General features: G+C 41.5%; 1 protein-coding gene across 16 annotated transcripts in view; it reads right to left on the bottom strand.

The window, feature by feature from the left end:
* Positions 1 to 17,167, bottom strand: part of EPHA5 (EPH receptor A5) — a 208,324-nt gene that overhangs the window by 52,583 nt on the left and 138,574 nt on the right. For all 16 annotated transcript variants that reach the window (XM_069013426.1, XM_069013425.1, XM_069013428.1 and 13 more), the window contains one exon: positions 483 to 607. In XM_069013426.1, the coding sequence (XP_068869527.1) occupies positions 483 to 607 (125 nt within the window). The remainder of the gene's footprint in view (positions 1 to 482; positions 608 to 17,167) is intronic.

Raw genomic sequence — 17,167 nt, 5'->3', positions numbered from 1 at the left:
TAAATAGAGAGCAAGAGCTAGAAAACCCAGGCAAGTTTTTAAGCCAGGATGCCCTTCTTCATAGCAGAGCACATACAATCTCTCCAAAACCCCCTTCTCCTCTCCTTTCACAGTGGATGGAAAATCAAGTGAGAAACTGAAATACCAAAGGCAAGGGATTGCCTGATGTTTCTGGGAGGAGACAGATGCTCAGTCCCCAACCTCTTCTATTTTTAACAAATGAGCAGGCTCTATCTTAATGTGGTAAGGCCGGAGAAGAATCTGACATGCAGATTTAATGTATCTGTTCAAGAGAAGTGGCACACTAATGGAAAACAACAGCCTCATTTCAAGTCTTCCTAATCATTTACTGCAAAATCAATCTGACATTGATTTATGCATAAAATCTCTCCATTCCCCTCCATGACTCAAATAATTATGACTAAAAGAAGAAAACAATAAAGAGAAGGTACTTGGGAAGCTCAGCAATCAGTCCATCACACCTTTTCAAAATATTTGATTTCGTATTCCAGGATGATGCCGTTGGGTCGATCTGGCTCCTGCCAGGAAAGGGAGATGCTATTTTTAGTGATCTTCCCTTTTTTCACACTACTGACTGGAGAAGGTGCTGCAAGACAGGAGAAAAACAGAACAGATGAAAACCATTGTTAGTAGATGGTCTGCCTCAGCCAAAGTCAAACTCACCAGAGCATCTGCAAACACAAGGCAATCCTTAGCTACTGCAAATCAGTGGGGTCTGTTTTCGCCTTGGTGGTATTTGCCCATTTTTAACAACTTGACTTGCACAGATTTTCAGTAGCACGGCCACCAAGCAAAGTAATAACATGAACTACTATCAGAGCTTACACATCAACCCCGTCTTTTCAAACACTTTTCAAACACATCAATCCCACATCTTCTCTTTTCATATGTGCCAGGGGCCTATGTTATCAGAATTACATACTGATTATGTTTTGCTTTCTTTTGCCTGCTTTCAAGACATATATTTTTCAGAAGACCTTAGGTTACATGGGCTCCTTAACTATTTTTGGATTTTAAGTAGTTTAAGCCTAGGCATCTTTCAGCCCCCTTCCCCCCCCCCCCCCCCCCCCCCCAGAAGCAAGGAATATTACAACCCTTATAATTCAATTGCTCTCGATAAATATCACTGGGGTGTTACAGCTCACATAGTGATGCTAATTCCTTGCAAATGGCAAAAGATTTTAATGGCAATCACAGTTCGGAAGTTCGCAGTGTGCTTGGGGAAGCCACAGCATGAGAGCAGCTATACCAGCTCTGCTCATTATTTCAAGATGCAGCCCTGAAAGGTTATCTGCCCTTTGCAGCAGACATGTGCATCAGAAACAGGCTTGATCCTTTGTATTCAGTCCGATGTCTGCAGAGACTTTTTAAGTTGTGGTTGCTGCCACCCCTGCCAGCTCTCTAGCAAAAGTTGCTATGGGCAATGCAACCCTAATGCCCCAGGTATTTCATGCCAGTGATTAGGAAACAACACAGAGTGAAAAGAAAAGGGGACGGGAGAAATTCATAGTCTCCCATTTGCAGGGCCAAGAGCAGCTTCTCCAGAGATAAAATAGGCCATGCCTGGATGAGGGACTTTAAATCACCCTCCACACAGGCCAGCTCCTGCAAGGATGACAGGGGGCCTGAGGAGACCCATGACAAAGACTTTTGCGGCCATATGGGCAATGGACTGCAAAGAGCAGCAGCAAATAACCACATTTTATCTTGAAAAATGTATTTGGAACTATAAAAATTTTTTTCTATATGCAGGACTAGCTAATTATCTTAACACTACAAAAAACCCCAACCCACTAAGTAAAATAAAGACAACAACAAAAAATTTTTTTCCTAGTCTGATTTTAAGCCAAAAAGTAAGGGAAGAGCTCCAGAAAATTATTCTTGGACTGAAGGCTAGCAGCAAGACTTCTCTGTTATAGCAAGTTCCCACATCTCAGTCTTGCTTTAGCCCTAGTTTTTTACACTCCTGTTTACTTTCCCCACTTGGCTCTTGAAGGATCCTGAAAGGTGTTGGCTATTTCCATGCTGTTTTCTGCTGGAGAGCTGGCATCAAGCTGCACAGACTGTTTGCTTTTTAACTGTGCGTCCACCACTGTGCTCACAACTGCTCCACTGAGCAAGTAAAAACCACCTTGATTTGAATGATGATCATATTATTTATGCAGGCACTGCATGGCGATCACCAACAATTTTTCATCTGCAAAAGTCACCTTACCCCTCTCTGACTGATGTCCTCTACAAGTTTTTGGGCTATGTGTAGGCAAATAACCTAAATACAAACTACTAATCTGGTAAAGGAATTTCCACTAATCAATCCAGGTGCCTCAATATGCACTGTGCACGCACGTGTACAATGAGCTGAGTTGTGCATATGAGATGCATGATCCCTGCATATGTGTATGGTCAGAGAAAATAAGAGTGAGTAGTGAGCACCATTCAAATAGAATGAAGGCCCCTTCTAATGCAAGGTTTTCAGGGGCACTGAAAACACTGTGTGGTGATGGTGCCAAGTAAAAGGAGATTTTACAATCCTTGTTAAATAGATGATACCGATCGCTTGTTGTGAACCACTCAGATGCTACATGTACAGGGAGGAGCCACCAAAGTACTCAGAAAAAGGGACCTATGCCCTCTGGGACTGATCTCCAGTGCCCCCAAAGCCCTGCAAGCTGGCAGCAGAGGTCTGGCAGGATAGAGAACATTGGTGCTGAGCATTAAACTGTTTTAAACTCCTATTAGCAAAAGCAAACCTGAGAAGAGCAGTGGGGGAAGGCCTCAGCCCTCCCTGGTATTGAATGCCTCTCGGGAAGGTGAAAACTACGCAATTCCCAGTATCAAAATCCCCTGATCAAATAATGGATTTTTCATCTTCTTTACTGAGGTTTCCTGAAGTGTTTATAAGACTGAGGCTCACAAGCACTTTACAGCCAAGAAAACAATGCAAGTGCTCCCAAACCCTGCTGCAAAATCTTTCCCTAGGAGGTTCAGGGCAGTTCAGCTCTCCTTTATGTGCACCTGCACAGTACAACACAAAATGCACCACCAGCCACCCAAATACAGCCATCAAACTTCCTATACCCCTAAACCAGAGCATTCTCTTTAAAAAGCGTGTGCAAAAAGCTTGGCTAGTGATCAGCTTCATGGACTTAAATCTCTGGGTGTGCAAGTCTTTAACATGTTCAATTGTGGCTCACAGAATGCTCTGCTCTACCGGGAAATGGAAGGAAGATAAGAAAATGAGTACCCAACTCTCAAAGTAAATTACAAAACGAGTAACTGTATCCTTTTTGAATCTCCTTCAAAAGAAGTGTTAAAGTGTAACCATGAGATAAAGGCCAATTAAGTAAATTCAATAAATCCCAGTGGTGCTGGCATGATACAGCAACTACTCTGCATCCTCAATGCACAGAGATTACGATACTCTGAAGTGAAGGAAGGAAGGTATAAGTATTTTAGAGTTTTCTTTGTCAAACAAAATGTAATCCAATCCAGGCAAGTGGACAAAGCCTGTAATCATTCCATCTTAAAAGCCTGCAACTGGATACTGTGCTATATGATCTCAGAAGAATAAAAGGACTGCTTAAGACTTGCTTTTCAAAGGTCACTGCTTCTGCAAGGGCAGAATCCTCTTAATAGAAGGAAGTCAAGCCACAGAACACTTCCATTTGGAGTACACCATGTAAAAAAATAAATTCACTTAAGAGTCAAGATGTATAAAGCTCTAATATCTCATGTTTCTTATGTAAGCAGACAGAAGTCTTGTTCAAATCCCTGCCTTGACACAACAAAAGGTGGATGTACATTGTGAATTGTTCATGTTCTGCACATATGCATTAATTTCTCAGCCACACAGTCAAGATCAAAGAGGGATATTACATCATTTATGTTTATGTTTGCCATTTATGAAAACAGCCATGCATGTGATGAAAGCAAACAGAAGATGTAACAAGGTGTGAAATTGCCAATGTACATTTTTGCTTTCCTGAGACCAAAAATTAATCAGGAAGCAAAGAAAAGCATAGAAAACTGATTCTTCCTTTTTTTTTTTTTTTTCCCTGTTTCTAACCATTTCTTAAGAAGAATAAGGGGACATACCAAATAAATAAATTAAAGTTTCTGCAGAAGATGCATCATTAGTCACATTTGAATAACTACAGGAGGTTATTTCATGAAGAACAGACATTTTAGGACATTGCTCCTCTGCAACCTTTGATAATGACATTAGCACTGAATTAGCCATCTATGCACCAAAGGCCATATTTACAACATACTGTGCTGTGTCCCACTAATATCTAACATACAATAATGCTTAGTGGAATAAAATGCTAATTACATTTTAAGAGAAACGAATGTTATCAGGTGAACAACCACTGTACCAAGACAAAACAAATAACCCAGTTTCTACTTTTCACGGTCTATCTAATGCTCTCTCTTGGACAATTACTTTGGCCTTGGTATTTTTCACTCTGGCAGAAACAACAGCTAATGGCTCCCCAACTCACTTGGTCCCCAAAGCCATAACCTTTACCTGTTATCATATAACCAAACAGTTATGTTATAATTATGCACTTAATAAAACCACGTATAATTGAAGAAAATAAAACCTGTATTAGAAGAGTAACTGCAAGACAAGTAACTCTGGTTTCACTTCAAAAGCCTGGTATATTGTAATTTTTCACTCAGTTTCTAATTTCTTTTTCTCAGGTCTTTGGTGACTTCAGAGTTTGAAGCAAGACTTGCCTTATTCACCAAGTCACACTAAAGGCATTGTGGAATTGCAGGCGGCCTCAAGCAGGAGGTTAATTTAATAAAATAGAGATATGTTAGTTAAAATAGAAACACTGTTTGGGATAGGGAAAAAAGAAGCTTTCACTGTATTATCTCTTTGCATTTCTATATAGGAACTTTCAGAGAAGCTTAACACCCAGTGGCTCCCTTAAGGGTACCTTTACTGTGAATATCACAGTAAAGGTACTTAGAAACTTAGGATTTAAGTCAAGTTATGACTTTTGAGCTGCAATTTTTCATATCCCAAAGTGTACTCAAGTTTGTCTGATAATGGGTTTCAAAACTCTTTGTCCCTTGAGAACAAATAGTTGCAAACCATGCCTGGCTAGTTAGGCAAACAGGCTGGGCCCCAAGTTTGCAGGTGCTTGCAAATGTTTCTGAAAATAGTCCAGGGAATTAAAGGTCCATGTCCTTAGTAGCATTAAATGCCATTTCTATTCTATCTGAGATCTTTTGTGGGATTTCAACCATGCACAGGCCCTAAACAATGTAAGGAGGTAAATTTTAGCCCCAGGATTAGATTAAATCCAAACACCTTGCCAAGTAGGAGCCAAATACTGAAACATTGCTCATACATGGAGATCATCTTCTTTTGAAGAAGTATCTTCACGGTATCTCTTGTGTAGATGGGGAATTCATGTTAGTCCTTTTCACATATCAAAATATCAAAATGAGAACACAATCTTCAAATTGCTTTGGCAATGAATATATAATATTCCTTCACATCTTGTACATCCCAAGATGAACCCCTGAGGTGCCAGGTCTTAGATCTCTTTGCAGTCTCTGTTACCCACCACCATTTTGAATGCCTCTGAAACCTGAGGTGCCCTGATCTGTACCTTGAAACAAAACAGGTCAAACAAGAGAGAGGAACCCAGCCAAAGCACTAAGTGGCCCTGACAGAAGGCAGGCCCCCATTTTTGTAACATGAATCCATGGCTAACCCAAGCAACCAGATGTATCTCGTTTGAAAAGGGGTGATCTTTCAGGTGGCTCCCATCCTGGTCCCTAAAAGATTCAACACAGCTCCTTAAGCTCAACACCAGGACACAACTTGACAGCCAAGCTGGTCATGGCCAAGGTGCTCCCAAGACCTTGCTGCCTCCCAGCCGGACAGAAGGTTGGGTTCGTGAAAAGTGAAACCCAAATTGGTGCCTAATTGTGTTGAAGAGCCTGTTCTTTCTTTGACAAAGCTTTCCTCAGATAACTTCTCTCTAGGCTTGGACCTAAGATACCAGAAAACTACCTTTGCTAAAGGCAAAGAGAGCAGTATGGACACTGTGGTTTTGCGGACTCTACTAACCCAGTGCTCTTAATTACCAGCACTCCCACTAAAGAGAAGTGCTCTTGTGTTGGTAGACACAAACCAGAAAAAAACCCTTCAATTCATATTCACATTAGAGAAATAATAAAAGTAATCTGCATGCAATTTGCATTAGCACGGGGATGATGGTTCATCTCTTACTTCTGATCTCTGTAATAGCTCAGGAGATTTGCCTGGCTATGCACAAATGAAGGCTAAGGCCTCCGGATTTACCGTGCCCCAACACACTGTTCTTGCAGTAATTCCAGCGTGTTTAGGGGAAGGAGAGGGTGTGCACACTAAATTCACATAATTCAAGGCTTTCTTTTCTCTGAGTATCTCCTAGAGGAGCTTGCAAGAGAAGCAGCAAAGAGAAAAAACAGAGGAAACCAAGAATCTTGTTCCGCAGCAACAAGCTGACATCAACTGGCCCACCCATAAGAACCTTCTGCTTCTTATGGTAAATCTTTAGATGAATGCTCAGTGATATTTAGCTACTCCTGTAAAATGGTAACAAAAGAACAAATAACAACAAATGCCTTACTGCATGTGAAAAATCACTGCTGAAATCCTCCCTGCAATAATTTGTGTTATAAAAATGTATCTATATTAAATAAATAAATCTCTATTAAAAATATTTTTATCTATAATAAATATAATATAAATAAATAGAAATGTATCTATATTAAAAAAATCCTTTGTTATTTAGACCAAGTACTGATTATTGGCGTATAAATTATGAAAACAAATGCATAGCTTTAAATGTTTGTATGCAGTCTTTTCCTCTCAATCAAAATACGTTGTTAATTGTGAGACAGCAGGACTCAACACATACTCCTTGAAGGACAGTGGATGCAACCAACGAAAGCTTTGCCATTCACAAAATATTCTGCCTTAACAAAATATGGCTAAGATTCACTATCTTTGCGGAGGCAACTCAGGAGAACATAGCAACATCTCACCTCTGGCACTCCTTTCTCTATGCCCTCTTGCTGACTGCATGAAAGTTTCCAAGAGTTACTGCTTATGCCACAAAGCAATCAAATAGTTTCTAAAAAAATCTAGCATATGGAAGTTACTTTGTGTCAGGGCTATCATATATTAAAACTGTAAGAGGATTACAAGGAGAGCCTAAAGATACCACAAAATCTAGGCACTAAACTACACAGCCTTTGGGGTAAGACTGGCCTTGTCATTCCTCATATGCACATCACCCCATACAGAACAGAGCCAGAATATTTAATGGAACCTATCAGATATCACCACCATCTCCAAGAAACACATAACCTTTGGCAAGGCTCTTAAAAGAACATGGTTTCAAAAAATAAATTGGATTCTTGCCATTTGCCTTCTGTTTACAGAGTTGCACAGACATGCTCTCGGCTCCTGCCAATCATGGATGAGAGACATGTACTCTTAAATAATGGAAGCTGCCTGCAGATTCACAAAACTTGCAGGCACCAGGCCTGAGGAAAACATGACCAGATATCACAAGAGAAAATTGTATAATATTGAGCACACTTGTCTCAGGGTAGGGCAAGTATTAGCTCCAGCTTGTTCATCAACAAACACATTCAATGCTTTATAAGGAATATTGGTGTACAACAGTTTTAAGGAATTTTAAGGACTCTGTATAATGAAGGCTGCAAAGGGCACCATGATCTGTAACATCAATCAAGGTAATTCTTTTCTCTTGAAACCTGAAGGCTTGCCAACACTCACCTGTATTTTGCAGGGTGCAAAGTCCCCTTCATACAGCTACAGGGTGTTTAGAAAAAAAAAAAATTAAAAATTGGCCTGGCAAGACTGGCCCTGACCATAGCTCATTGTTTGGGAAACTTTTTTTCAATTGCCAGGCCTAACATATGTTCATTTGTGTTTACAGCAGCATCAGCCCCGTGTCCCACACAGGCAGTTCCTATTAAGCTGCAATTCATCGTGATCCTCTGAGGGGAGAGGGAGACATTAGGGCATCACAAGTTGCCTGGGCTCAAGAAGAAGAGGCCTTACTGATGTCCCTGGCAGGTACTTGCACTCAAGGCCAATATGTGTCTGAGGCAAGTATTTGCTGGAGCAGGGAAGAGAGGCATGAAGAAACATCTTCCTATAGGGTGCAGATCCACTGGGAAAAGGTACCTGATTTTGTTTTTCTAGAGCCTCTGGAAATCAAGATAGTAAGTTTTTCTGAAATCTGGGAAACAGTTGGTGGTTAAGACCAGAGCCAGATTTCTTCACACCACAAAAAAGCTGTAACTTTCCTTTATTCCATTAGTGGTTTAGTTGTGAAGCCTAAGAATAAACACTATTGACTTAGAAGACTCTCATAAATTCACTCCTAGCAAGGTGATAAGGACTCCAGCTCTGCTCCATCACAGCATTTTTGGAAAATGCTTAATTTTAAGTGCATGAGCGCTACCACCGCTGTCAGCATTTTGCTGGATCATAGCCACAGGACTCAGCATTTTGCTGTAGAATTCTCATTACTGAGTACATTTATCAGACTAGCTTCCACCACGCTTACCAAGGAGTGCCTTTCCTATCTTTAGTAACCTAATATCTGATTTGCATTTAAGCAAAAACTTCCTTTTAAAAACCACATGCCATTAAGAACAAAACAAAGCCAAACCACAGCTACTGGACAAAATGTAAAATGTGCATTCCTGCTCCCACCATTTCACATGTTTAATTCCTAAATGGGCTCCTTTCTTCATACAAGACTGGCTGCATCCTTTTTCCAGTTGTTATCAAACTCTAAACCCGGCAAATTCATGGACCATTTTTAAACTGTGTGGGAAATTTCCTTCTCTGCCAAGCCTGCCACTCTGTATGATACAGCAATCAGTCTTGCTGATGAATTCTAACATTAAAGCCAAATTACTGAACACTCTAGTGAAGTCAGGGGCAGCAAATTAATTCCTTATGTTTCCACTTGAAGAACAGCTACTGAACAGGCGCATCAGGTCAGAGGGAAGAACAGGCAAAGTCCTTAACTCCCACTGTAGCTTGTTTTGGGTTTCCTATGGTATTTGATTCCTCCAAATACCACCACTGTTCTTATCTCACCTCTCATTCAGAAATGGGAGAAAAGCATGAGCCCACCACTTGTCACAGAACCCTGAGCTGGTCACAGCTTTACAGAACCACAATCCAGACCCTTTCCGTAAGCGAGTTCCCCAATGAAGACTGGAAGGCTGGAAAAAAATTCTTAAAAACAAATAAAAATATATCAAACAGGTAATACTAGATCAAACCCCTAGATTAGTAAAACCTCAAAATTGCTAGAGCTGAAATAGAAAGGTTTATGTACCTGTGATTATATGAATCCCTTGGTTTTAGACTGACAGTGGCTTTTCTGGATCAGAGCAAATGCTGCCCAGGCTCCTACTGTTTTTAAGGGAAATGGCAGACCAATAGAGAGAAAATCTAACAGATCTCATCCTTGCTGCCAACTCAGATATCCTGCCCAGTCTTTTGGCACTTAAGTATGACCACTGCCACTGTTAGCCCTAAAATCTCAGGTTCCAAGCATTGAGGTGAAGCTAACTACAAAAGTCAGCACAAATCAAAGTTTTGCTTGGGAAAACACCTCTTGATACTATCAAGGTAAATTTGTGTACCTTCAGCTTCCTAAAGGGTAACCTTTGCCATGTGAAACATGGGAGGATGCAACGCCCCTTTGGAAGGAGCTAAGAAGATGCAGCTTCACAGAATCATAAAACGGTCTGAGTTGGAAAAGACCTTAAAGGTCATCCAGTTCCAAACCTGATGCCATGGGCAGGGACACCTTCCACTAGACCAGGTTACCCAGAGCCTCATCCAGCCTGGCCTTGAACACTTCCAGGAAGGTCACAGCCACAACTTCTCTGGGCAGCCTGTGCCAGCAACTCAACACCCTCATCGTATAAAGTTTTTTCCTTGTATCTAGTCTGAATCTACCCTCTTGTAGTTTAAAGCCATTACCCCTTGTCCCATCCTTACAGGCCCTTGTAAAAGTCCCTCTCCAGCTTTCTTGTAGGCCCTGGAGAGTACTGTAAGGTCTTTCCAGAGGTCTTCTCTTGCTGGCTCTGACATCAAACTGGTAGGAATGTGATGAACTGAATTTCTTCTCCCCTTCAAGTCAGAGGAATGTGACCTCCCTGCACACCCCCCCCCCCCCAAACTGTCACACCGTGCCCTGTTTCTCCTGCTGGTCACTCACAGTCCTCCCTGGGGATGCTCTTTTTGGCAGTGGGTACTCCTGGCCCTGCCCACTCATCAGCCACTCTTGTACAAACTGTGGGCTTGTGGTGGGTCTTGGCAATGCTCCAGGGTGTCCCTGCCTCAGCAACGCCCCCCCTCCTCCGTATGTCTTGATGCCCTGCTCTGCCATGGAATGCACCTTCTCTGGGATGTTTGCTTTGGCAAGTCCTCAACCCATGGCTTCCCAGTAGGTTGAAGTGATTTATCAGGTCCTTGGGGAGAAGGAGGAAGCACTTGAGGGAGCTCCATACCGTGCCCCATTTTTAATGTCAGGAAAAACAGTTTTTTAGGGATTTCAGTGCATTTTTAGGGAATCCAAGAGGGAACTGGAGAAAACCCACAAGTTAAGAAAGCTCCTAACAGATACTGTTTCGTCCTGGGGAAAAGGAGACTAAAAGAGAACATGAGTCTCCAAATAAGTAAAAGGATGCTGTCTCTGGAGCAAGACAAGCACAGTATGAAATTTAGGAACAGCTTTCTAAGGACAAAAATAATGAATCACTGGAAAAAAATCACCCAGTGAACCTGTGGCATCTGTGCGTGTGGAGGTTTTAAAGCAGGTTAGATGAGCACATCCTGAGATCCTTTCAGACACGAGGCTCTACACAGACACCTGGCTAACACAAGGTAAGGGATAAAAATAAAAAGGATCTTGAAAGGCAGAGATCCAAGAGATATATATTTAGTGCCATTTACCACCTGGCACATTTGTGCCAGGAGACGTTATGGAAAAATCTAAATTGTTGAAAGAGGCTAGTCACACAAAAGGATGACACTGGCATAAAAGCATCAGACCAGAGGAAACAATATTCTGCTTTCCAGCTCTGCCAGAGACTCCTAGCACGACCATGGGCAAGTTGCTTCATCTTTCTGTGCTGTTAGTTGTGCAATGAAGATAACGATAATTCCTTTATCTGTATAGACTTGAGGGGCAGGAACTAACTATTCAGATGCTGCCAGCACAATCTTTGCTTTGGCCCGCAGGCACTGCTGTAAGGCAAATAAAGAAAAGAAGGAATACCTGCAAGCATTACTCCTGACAGCTGGCTTCTTCTATTTAAATCACAAGCAACTTGGTGATATCACACTGAGCTCAAACATGGAAAAAAACCCCTTATGTGAGTGAAAAAAAGGAAAATTACAGGGAAATTTGTGGCAAAGGCTTGTTTTCATAATTTAATAACTCTCTCCAACTTCTGTTTCCAAGTAGAAGCACTAGTTCTGTGCTTAACGACAAGCACTGTGCAAAATTGCTTTGTTGAGGCAAAACTGCTTTACTGAGGCAAGACTGCAGAGATCATGACTGAGCAACACAAGCTCAGGATGAACATCAACCTTTTGAATGGATAAATGCAGCTGCATATGAAAGCATGGCTTTTCACTCTCCCACCCTTCAGAGGCATCACTTTTCTGCAGGAAGCAAATACAGACTCTTCTGACAAAATATGGCAGGCTTTTTCAGTCCAGTTAGCTTCTGAAGGTGTTGAAAAGGATTTGGAGACCAACTCAAGAATATGCCAGAACATTTCTAACATGAAAACCCAATTTACGGACTGTACAGAGACTCTCTAGTCCAATTTTTCCCCTTACTGCTGACAGGATATGTCCTAAGCCCTTGTCTACTTAACTGCATCACCACAGGCTCTGGAGGTCAGGGCAATGCTATGGTACCAGGAGAACAGCCTGAACATCTGAGGGTGGGATTGCCATCCAGAAGCTAAACGGGCCCAGCAGAGATTTCAGCTGTTTCAAATGGTGGCTGCACGAGCGATGCATAAATGGACATGTCTTTAGCTCTTCCTCTTCATCAGAACTGTGGTCAAACTGGTTGCTTTCTGCAACATGATGCTCATCCTAATCTACACTGGTTGGTGGCTGGTCCTCCGACGACAGTATTTTTCACTGCTTTGTGGGTATGACTGATCAAAAATCAGGCAAGATATATGCATGCAGGAGAGCAGAGTGGGGAATTTTCTGCCTTTTTGGCTTTCATTTCTGATAGTGCCACTCTCTGAAGCATCAGGGGAAAAAGAATGTGCCACAAATTCACAATTTAGTTCCATCCACCTCCTGGCTGTGAAACAAAAGCTTCACTATTCCTAGATATTGCCAGGAAGAGGCTTATAGGAATCAGGTAACTTACTGCTTCAGAGGAAGCATTTGTGCAGCTCCACTCTCTAATGTATTCTGAGGCTTTGGTGACATCGTCTCATTTGGCTTTACCATGATATTATAGAAAGATGGAGGAAAGACAACTTTCACTGCATCCAGATTCCTCTCTTGGTTCACAACCACTGTAACAGGATTACAGGTTTGGTTTTGGCAAGCTCTCCTTATACTGATCACCTGCTTCCCCTCAGCTCTGTGTCTGTTAGAAGAGAAGAGGGCGTTTCAACATCAGTCACTGCGGGTTCCTCCTTCTGAGGAGCTTCTTGGCTCTCTTCTCCAACTTGGACCAGGGAATGACTTGGATAGACCTAAGGAAGTGCCCCAGTCCTTCCAACTCTCTCTCCATCTTTATTCAGTGTGTGGACTAGACCACCAAAACTTCACAGAGGAATTTAAATACATACATGCATGTCTTCATATGCAATATATAAAAAACTTCCTGTTTGGTATCACCCTGCACATTTGTGACTCTCCTCTGACCAACCTTCATGCTGCAAGTGCTCATTGCATCTAGTGGCTGGCTGGAATTGTGCCTTGAGGATGTGTGAAAGTAGTCCAAACACTAGATGACACGATGGGGTGGCTACTAGAGCTCACTGCACAAATACCAGCTGCTCACAGGCACTTGCCTGTATCCTTCACAGGTCTGTGATGATGTTAGCTCCCACTGCTCTTGGAAAAAAGCTGCTTACAGCACCACTGAGAACTACCCACCCAGTGCAGATGGGAGTCCGTGTAGGTTTTCCTTCAGAAGATGCCTTGAGTTATCCACAGGGTCACAAGTGTACAACAGTTTGCACGGGTCCAGAGCTCAGGCTGCTTAGACTGAAGAGACAGAAATCAAACCATATGGGTTCTCCACTATTCTGTTCCCCAGGTTTTTGCCTATTAGCACGACTCTCTCTCCCTAAATGCTCCCTGAGTAAATGTGAGATGATAACAATAAGTGGCATTAAAAATGTGAATGATGAATGCTATGCATCAGGCAGGATGATTAAATAACTGTGTGTAGATTCTGGGGCATATTAGCTTCTCTGCCTTCTGACATGATAATTGATCACTCCTAATCTATAGCAGAAACAAAACAGAAGATTACCTCCTCTCAAACAATTCAGCTTCTATTCTCCTTTGTTTATTCCCCCTGCCCCTCCCTCACACAAGGGGGAAGCCCATTAACAAGCTCTAACTGTTTTTAATTCAGTGGTATTGAAAATGGGATCCTAGCAATGCACGTAATTGATCCCGTTTCACAGGACTGCCTTCCAAGGAGCAGCAAAGGTGAAGCATTCACATTATCAAGGTCACTGCAGTGAATGCAAGAATAACAAAGACTTGGATTTGCATCAGGATTCAATTACAGTGAAGTATACAAATGTTGTTGGACTGCCCCCCCCAAAATGAGAAGTACTCCAAGAGAACTATACACAGCTAAACAGAATTAATAAAAAGAACAACATTTGAAATGGTTTAGCTAAAACCCTGTATAAATACAGTGGACTCAACCAGAATGTGTTTTATGTTCATTTAACTTGAATTTGTAAATTTATAGGCAGCAGGTAAAGCAAGATAATTTTAAATCAATATACCTAGATCCTAAGGCCAAAAGAGATCATTCAGCCCTCCCACAAAACACCACTGACTTTTCATCTTCCTTTAAATCAATAACAATTCACTCCCGAGGGCAGATTACCAAACTTCACCACATAGGGACTTGCTGCCCATCATGCCACTTGGTTAAAAGAATAGAACATTTTAAGAGATAACTGAACTTCGTTCTAGAAATTAGTACTGAAGAAAAAAAAATATATTAAGAAAAAATCAGTACAACAGTTACTGAGAGCATGAAAAACAAAACAGAAAAAGACACTTTTAAATGTAGATATACACATGCACACTTCCATGAGCCACCCAGAAAAAAGCCCAGGAAAAGTCTTAAGTAAGGATGTATGCTTCAAGTGTACTTTTTAAAGCTGAATGTCCCTTGAAGACCGCCAGTAAATTTCCAAGCAATTTGGCAACATTTATCAGTTCATAAAAATTACAAAACCAGCCCGATTTTAAAAGGCCTGTAGATACTGAACTATCACATCTGATCAGTGGGAACGGCCCACATGCATTTTTATGCTGTATAGCACTGCAGAGTACAGAATTCAGCTCTGTGGATTACCCTCCTGTGGGCCTGTTTCTATCAGTGAAAATGCATCTGAGGAAAGAAATAAATTTTGCCCAGTGTTATCATCCACTTGAACTACCACACAGCTAAGAAAACAGAAAAAAAAATTCCATCCAGTCATTCAACTGCCAAGCAACTGCTTGCAGAGACATATTATTTTGTGTGGTATTCAGTCACTTAATTTACTGTACTCCAACCAAAATTACTCAAGCCATTAATGCCTGTCTAACTTCTTGTGCATCACTCTGATAAGAACTTCATATTACTTACTTCCTTCTGCTGCTACATGGAAGGAATGCTGAGCACATAGGCACATCTTACCTGGTATCTCAAGAAAGACACTGCTATCATCCTTGCATGGTTTCCAGTGGCTGCTTAGTCTTGTAGCTGCTGCATAAATATGGAACACAGGTTCCCTCTAGATCACCAGGATGCTGCTCATTTTAAAGCTGCTTGAGCTAGCTGTGTTCTCTTTTGTTTATTCTAAGACTATAGCCTTTAAAGTCTGGATGTGACATTTAAAAGGTCCAGTAAATGCCATATCCTCTCTCAACCATGAATCTTGTCCAACAGAGCAGTGTATTATGATCTCAGTAATTTAATTCTTGAGATCATCTCTTTACTAAGACCCAGAATGGTGACTATGATAAAGCTCTGGGAACTCAAAAAATATCTCAGTCAGTGACTCAATAATAAAACTGGTGTTCTCTGCTTCATCTTTTCCTCAGTAAGGCATTCAAATCATATATTACAACTATGTACTGAATGACCTGGGCAAAAGGATTTTCAGAATGTGGGGCGGACACTGCATTGATAAAATAACAAAAATCAAAATTATTCTAATTCCATGCACAAGATAATCTTGCTTCCTCAACACCCCGGGGAAAAAAATTATGTTTAGAGACAAAATTTCTAGAGACCAAACAGAAACACAAAGAGCAGCTGTGAAGACATCCAGAGAAAGAAGTGTGATGATCAAACCTACCTGAGACATCAGGCCCTACCCTGCATTTGTCTGCATGAGAAGCTACTCACTGACTCCATCAAAAGTAGCTTCCACACAAGTAAGTCAAGAATTCAATTCACTATGGGAAGGCAAAATATAATATATCCCTCCAGGTACTGATTTAGCCAAAGCCATGAATGAAGCAGAAGACCAACTTGGACCTATGGTCAGCTGACCTACAGTTGTAACACAGAGAAAATCTACCCTTCCATTCTGGAAGAGATCCTACTTATGGTCTTGTACTTCAGTCCTTCATCAGGAGGGACTCAGATGTACACCAAGATTCAATCCTTAACCCCGTATTCCTGTGTAGAGCTCTAAAAAGCAGTCAAGAAACATGGGGAATAAAGGAAGGACACAAATAAATAAATTACCTTTATGTCTCCACCTTGACTCCAGCGAAGTGTAGAGCCACTAGACCCTGGTGGCTTTTGGTCTCTTCTTGGCCCTGCTTTATGAACTGTTGGGTGACCTTGGGAAAAATCACTTCACTCTCTTTTGCAGCCTATAAATGTGCAGGAGGGACACTCCTGCTGCTCACAAAGCACTACGAGGTTCGCAGTTAACATCTTCTACTGCAGCACGTACAACCTCATCTTTGGTGGCAGCCTTAGGCCTGCGGCTGAAACAATCTCTCCCCTGAGATCTTATTTGTCCATCTCTTTCCATACACATTTAATTAAAAAGCCCTAAGTGATGAGTTGCTAGCTATGATCTTTTACTGAAAATCGTCTTCCCTTGGCAAGTTGTTCCTATCTTATTCCTAGACACGACTTCCAGACTTGCCTATTTCTGCAACATGCTGCTTCTACCTATACTTTCTTTGATGGTCTGACAAGGGAACATGTTTAATTCCCAACAATAATTTTTTTCATTCAAGGTGGCAGAACCCCATGCCTTTGACTGTGTGTCTGGAGTTATTTCACAGGCCTTTTCTCAAAGGCTCCTGAGAGTCAAGGTGTCTCTCCTCCAATGCCGGCATGCAGAAATACTCTGCACAACAGAGCATAAATGGAACACTACTCCCTCCTGGACCTGACCACTTTATTTTTTTTTAAATGTGTGTAAATAAAACAGGCAGAGGCGAATATTGCAGCCAGCAACAGGTAAACCTCTGGAAATGCACAAATATCAGGAACTCACAACATTATTGCAGCAGGACTATGGAAACCATCTGGTGCCTCTCCAAGTGCTCTCCTATCACCTGACGTAACAAATGCTTGGATGATGGGAGCATCTCTGACAGGCTCTTAAGTCTCCTAAGCTAGATTAATCTACATGCAGCATACAGCAAAGCTACAGATACTTCCTAATGGTCTGAAGTGCCAACTTCCACGATAAATATATGCATGCTATGTGCAATTATGCCTGTTTCTTAACAGCATTGAGATGGCTGCAAGATACTCATTACCAAATAAGAATTTGGCAATTATACTCCATCATACCTTTCTCCTGACATAGCTACTTT

Source organism: Aphelocoma coerulescens, chromosome 4 (assembly GCF_041296385.1).
Source record: "Aphelocoma coerulescens isolate FSJ_1873_10779 chromosome 4, UR_Acoe_1.0, whole genome shotgun sequence".
In the NCBI taxonomy this organism is placed as follows: Eukaryota; Metazoa; Chordata; class Aves; order Passeriformes; family Corvidae; genus Aphelocoma; species Aphelocoma coerulescens.
Note: the sequence above shows the minus strand (reverse complement) of the source record. Positions and strands in the feature narration are given on the sequence as shown.